This window comes from Cryptomeria japonica, chromosome 4 (genome assembly GCF_030272615.1).
Source record: "Cryptomeria japonica chromosome 4, Sugi_1.0, whole genome shotgun sequence".
Lineage (NCBI taxonomy): Eukaryota > Viridiplantae > Streptophyta > Pinopsida > Cupressales > Cupressaceae > Cryptomeria > Cryptomeria japonica.
In genome coordinates this window covers 571,793,465-571,799,168 of record NC_081408.1, presented here as the reverse complement: position 1 = coordinate 571,799,168, position 5,704 = coordinate 571,793,465, and the positions used below count along the sequence as shown (strand labels likewise).

The 5,704-nt window shown below is 39.7% G+C and overlaps 1 protein-coding gene across 4 annotated transcripts; it reads left to right on the top strand.

Annotated features, from left to right (window-relative positions):
- Window positions 1-1,159: 1,159 nt before the first annotated feature.
- On the top strand, window positions 1,160-4,051 carry LOC131071068 (AT-hook motif nuclear-localized protein 16). 4 transcript variants are annotated; one of them, XM_058006765.1, is made up of 2 exons: window positions 1,160-3,314; window positions 3,604-4,051. In XM_058006765.1, the coding sequence occupies exon 1, from the start codon at window positions 2,367-2,369 to the stop codon at window positions 3,225-3,227; it is 861 nt and encodes a 286-aa protein (XP_057862748.1). In that variant the 5' UTR covers window positions 1,160-2,366; the 3' UTR covers window positions 3,228-3,314; window positions 3,604-4,051. The 4 variants fall into 4 exon arrangements, with proteins under 4 accessions (XP_057862748.1, XP_057862747.1, XP_057862746.1 ...); XM_058006764.2 differs by having other exon boundaries at window positions 3,587-4,051; XM_058006763.1 differs by having other exon boundaries at window positions 1,162-3,501.
- Window positions 4,052-5,704: the final 1,653 nt, after the last annotated feature.

The window sequence follows — 5,704 nt, the reverse complement described above, 5'->3', positions numbered from 1 at the left end:
TAATTAAGGTGACAAACGTTCTGTATTTGTTGAGAAAGACCTCATTATCTTCTAATCCCCAATCACAAAACTAATGCCGAGCACGTTTGGAAGCATGATAACAAAGAACACATGAAGAAGGTATGCCATAGAGATGAACTTTTTAAATCAGCAGCATAACGTAGATTAATGAAGGAAAGATTGAATAAGAAGCAAAAGAGTAGAAGCAATATTTCTAGTCCTTTTTAACTTTTAAATTGTTTTGCGCCCATTTTGAAAGAATTATAAAATGCATTTCTTTTAATCCTGTTTAAGATTTTGTGAAATTCTTGTCACTTGGTGGGAGGAATACAAAAAGATCTACTATAGATGATGGATTGAAAGAAAGTTTGCTCACCTGCCAATACTAATGTTGTAATTTACAAAGTGTTGGTGAATTTTGTGTACCTTTTATTTAAATATCTCTTGTCGGAAACAAAAGGCAGATCTCATTGGCTGTGAGGGGGGGAAAATATATTTTTTTGCTTCAAATCAGAAGCGTAGAGACTAGAGAGCATAACTACTGCATTGTCGAAAGAAAAGCTCTTCAATATGCCCAAAATAATAAATTCAAGATAACTGTTTTTAATATTTATTTATTCATTACAAAAACATTTGCTAAACGTGGATTTCTGTAGCCATGGATTATCTTAAGGAGGAGAACTGTGCTGAAATGGGTAGACAATGAAGTCAAAATTTGATGGCCATTTGACCGTCTTTAGGCTTTTAAAACTTTTTTAAGAAGAAAATGGGAAAAATTTAGGTTTACCATCGAAAGCTGTAAAGGAACATAATAATGAATGACAATGTTTTATTATTTTAATGGACAAAATTGAGATGCGTGCAGTGCACAATCTTCTTGAGATCGAAATACATGAAACATGAAAGATGAACTGGTCGAATCATTATCTATAACAATTTATTTTTACACCCTTTCAAGCAAGAATGTAAGATGTCGAATAAGTCTCTTTCAGTAAAAAATCAGAGTCAACAAATTTAAGATATCTGCAATAGATTTTTTCTGTACATGGATTTATTAATAGTATTTGAAAGAACTAGAGCATGGGTATTGTTTTGACAGATATAGACAGATATAGAACGAACCAATAAAGATCAACTGAAACCTCTGCAAAATGGGCAAGTGTTTTTTGACTTATAGCCTGTCATCGGTGACTTTGAATTAACGCTGCACATCTTTTACTGCCTGGAATCTGGGCTTAAAGAAAATTGGAAAAAGAATGGAGTTCAGAAGTCGGATGTGTCTAGGGCACTCTTTTTCCTAATTTCACCTGTGCGTAGTGCGACAGAAGATAAAGAGAAAAGTGACAGGGGAGTTGTTCGAAGAAAGTGAGAATTGATTGGAAGTTGGATTTTGCATCAGAAAAGTGACGGAGCCATTCAAACGAGGTTAACTTGCAGGTGACGGTTGGCCTTGGGCAGAGCCAAAGCACGAGGGGGAAGGGTATGACTGAGTATGGAACACAGTGTTTGTTTGACCGCTTCAAGCTCGGGCAGCGGGCTGTGCGAATTCCCCGCAAGGAAAGGAGTTTGAAGGGCAGGAGGAGTCATGAGTAATGGTGTCCAGGTTAGGTTAAATAAATTGTGATAGGAAAGGCAAAGCCAGCACAGAGTCACGTATTCCCAAAGCGGAAAATTGCTGCCTCGTGGCCGACAAAGACACGATGCCTTTCCTCTCCTCTCCTCTGCTTTGACTTATACAGCTAGTGATAATGAACGGCTATCCAAACGGGACAAGTCTGGAAAGTCATTAGTTTCAACTGGCAAATGCCAATTCTGAGGCCTAACCATGGTTAAATGTGAGATTTGTTTAACGCAAACGGACGACAGCGGGCCCTGCGGGCCCCGGCCCCGGGTCATCGGGGATTCTCCACTTGCTCATATGCCACAACGCGCCTAGACAGACAAAGAAAGAAAAAAACCCTAATCGACGACTAACTAAAAGAGCGGAAGCTTCGGGTTTGGTAAACCGACGGTCACATGGGGAGGGTAATAGTGGCACTATATCACAGGCGGTTCGGGCTCGCTTTGCCCCATTTTAGTTCACTGTACGACCGTCGCATGTAGTCGTCTCCCGTCTCGCTTACAGCAGATTGGAATAAGCAGCCATATTCTCCCAAAATTTCAGAGAGATCCTTCCAAATTCCTCATTGAGTCTTCCTGTATCGAATTTCTGATTTCCGTGCCTTTTTCCTGATATGGAAGCTCTCTGACAACTCCTAAATCCATCAAAAAACTGGTGTTTGAGAATTGGGTCTTTTGTGAAGTGGGTGTGTTGAGTATTAGAATCAGTCCTGGCAACGGCGAAGTGGTGGGCGGGGAATGTGTCGATGGCGGGGATGGATCCAGGCGCATACGCAACAAATCAGCAGCTAACGGGGGGTTCTCTTCAGCTTCACCAGATGACCCACCCAATGGAGCACCGGTTGCAGTCAGAAGACGAGAACAGTGGGAGCAGCGGAGGAGGGGGGAATAGGGGGCAGAAGAGGGGTAGGGATGAGATGAACAGCAGTATGAGCAACAGCAACAATGCGAAGGGCGAACAGGGTCTGGCGATGCAGGAAATGGGGGAAGGCGGGCGGCGGGCGAGAGGGCGGCCGCCAGGGTCGAAGAACAAGCCGAAGCCGCCCATCGTGATAACGCAGGACAGTCCGAACGCGTTGCGGCCTCACGTGCTGGAGATCGCAAGTGGGTGCGACGTGGGGGAGAGCGTGGCGAGTTACGCGCGACGGAGGCAGCGCGGGGTGTGCATTCTGAGCGGCACAGGCACGGTCACCAACGTGACGCTCCGTCAGCCGGGGGCACCCGGTGCAGTCGTGACACTCCACGGGCGCTTCGAGATTCTGTCGCTGTCAGGGACCTTCATGCCGCCTCCTGCACCGCCGGGAGTAACGGGCTTGACAATTTACCTGGCTGGGAACCAAGGGCAGGTCGTTGGAGGGAACGTGGTGGGTGCCCTCCTGGCTTCTGGCCCAGTGCTCCTCATTGCGGCATCATTCATGAATGCTACTTATGAGAGGCTACCTTTGGATGATCAGGAACAGAATCAGCAGGGACGGCCGGTTTCACAGCAGCTTCAATTGACGGATCCGTCCAATATACCCATACATAACTTGCCGCCCAATCTGCTTAATGTTCAACTGCCGCCCGATGCCTATGCTTGGGCTGCCGCTAGGCCGCCGCCTTACTGACAGAAATTTTTCAGCGCTGCATTGGTAGGACCAGCAGCAGTTTAATGGAGTTGCTTGCTCGAGCCCTAAAGTTTCTGCGTCAACGAGGTTAGCACTTCCCGAACAAAAAATATTGAAGAATGATGCTGTGATTTTATTTCTTTCTCTAATGTTATGACAAAACCAAACAATAACACAGAGATCCCCAAGATGGAGGGAGGGTTTTGATTTTCCACACATTGGAATTTAGAAAGGGTGGGAACTTGTAGTTGTGGGTGATGATCAAACATCTATGGTATTTCTCAAACATCTATGAATTTTTTCTCTTCGTTGTGCGGCTTTCGATCATGTCGTATGACTTGAATGCTTATTATGCTCAGGGTCATTTTGCTAATAGGTGTCAACTCCGACTATTTTCTCACATCTGAAGAGCTTCAGATATTGCAGCTTTGTGCCCCAGAAAAATGCCTACATATCTCAACTAACCAAAGAAAACTCATATGCACTTGCAGATCAGACCGAATGATGGGATTCATAATAATCTCTGTCATGTCTCATGTTCAATTGGACCGGCTACCGCTGCAAATTTTTTTTTTTTTTTCGCGGAGCAGGCCGGAATAGATAAAGCTCTTCGGCTTACTATGTTTGAAAATCCTAGACAACGTTTTTGGACTTTCAAGCTTCCAAAAATGGAGTATCTGTATTTAGGTCTGAGTGAGTGTGGAAACTGGGAGGAATACGAGGGAAAACAGCAATTGTTATGACAAATCAAAGGGACAATGTACAGAAATTGAAACTCCGATATTTTTACTGATATGAATGTAAGCCAGTCTGACATTTTTGTACATGTACTCACTACAACGTAGTCTTTTCTCACACAAATGCGCTATAAATACACGGGAGTGCCTTTTCAGTTAATTCTTGTCTGTACAACAGTATTTTTATTGCCCAAGATGGATCTCCAAGCATGGAATCAAAACTCGCTCACAGCCCACTCTAACCCCACTTTAAGCACCTTTTGCGTGTTCTGTTAGGCATCTATCAATATAATTAGCCTTGGCGTGTACATTCTAGTTTTCAAACACCTCAACGAACGATACGACATTTGAACCGTATAATTTATAGGTGAAGAGGTACTATTCATGACAGGAGAGGAAGGGCTCTTGCTACTGCTCAACTTTGAAAGCTGGTAGGCTTTAGAAACCTATAAGTTGAAAGCTGGTAGGCTTGTGAAACCTATATACATGAGTCTAGAAGGACCCGGTTTACACAAACAAGCTTCTCCCTTCCATACCAGGAGTTGATCATATTTCCTGAATCATCATGAATGGGGACATTTTGAACAAATTATAAGTATTTGTCTAAGAAACAATAGTTTTATTACAGAAAAGTCTTGTTTGAAATGTATGGGTAAAAAGTATTAAAATAGTAGCTGTATGATATTTGAAAGTAATTCAAGATAAAAGTATAAGCAAAACATGTGTGGATTTGAGAAATGTTTTGGAAATTTGATTGAAGTATTTTTTTAATCAATGTTCTAGATCACACATTGTGATCTATTATGAGAATGTAGATAATAAGAGAAAATAAATGTGATCACGGAGTGTGGTTGTGATGATGGGTCAAGGAGTGATCTGAAATATTGATGAAAAAATATTTATACAATCATATCCAGAAACATTTCTCAAGCTATCATAGCTATCATTATGAACTATGAAAATTTTATGCCTCTTTAGACTACTAAATATTTAGAAACATTTCTCAAGCTATTATAGACTATGAAAGTTTTATGTCTTTTTAGAGTGCTAAATATTTGTAACATGAATTCTTTTGGAAGACTTCATGATTTCCTGGGTTAAAACTATTTTCTAACTTTTTCAGTAAAGTGTTATTATTTCAATTAGACATTCATAACACAAAACTATATATTATATTGGATGTATATATGAACATAACACATCTATATTTAATATTTTATTTAAATTAATTCATAATATTTTGTATAATAATAATTTAATGGTGAAAAGGATTTTTATTTGAAATTCACTAGTAAGAGTAGACTATCAAAATATGCTATGATGTTAATCCAAGATAAAAAGCATAATCAAAATAATATTTTTAGTTTCCTAATGTGAACCATATCAGCTTTTATCAAGCCTTCAAAATGTCTTGGTTCAAAGTGATTTTCTAACTTTTAATAATGTTTTATTATTTCAGTTAGATCTTTCAAATAAAAGAATTTCATTATGCTTGTGTAAGAAATAAAACAGAGACATGGGATTTTTTTTAATTTTTTTTTTCATATCATGTATTTATTAGATCACAAAGTATATGCATGGTTACTTAGAGTGCATAAACTCAATTATTACATCAATTATTATTTTGGAAATGAGTACAAATATTTATTTCAGATAAAAATGCAGTTAAAATTATTAATATTAGACTTTTATGTTATTAGTGATTGATTCAAATCAATTAATTCCAAATCAATAGAAATG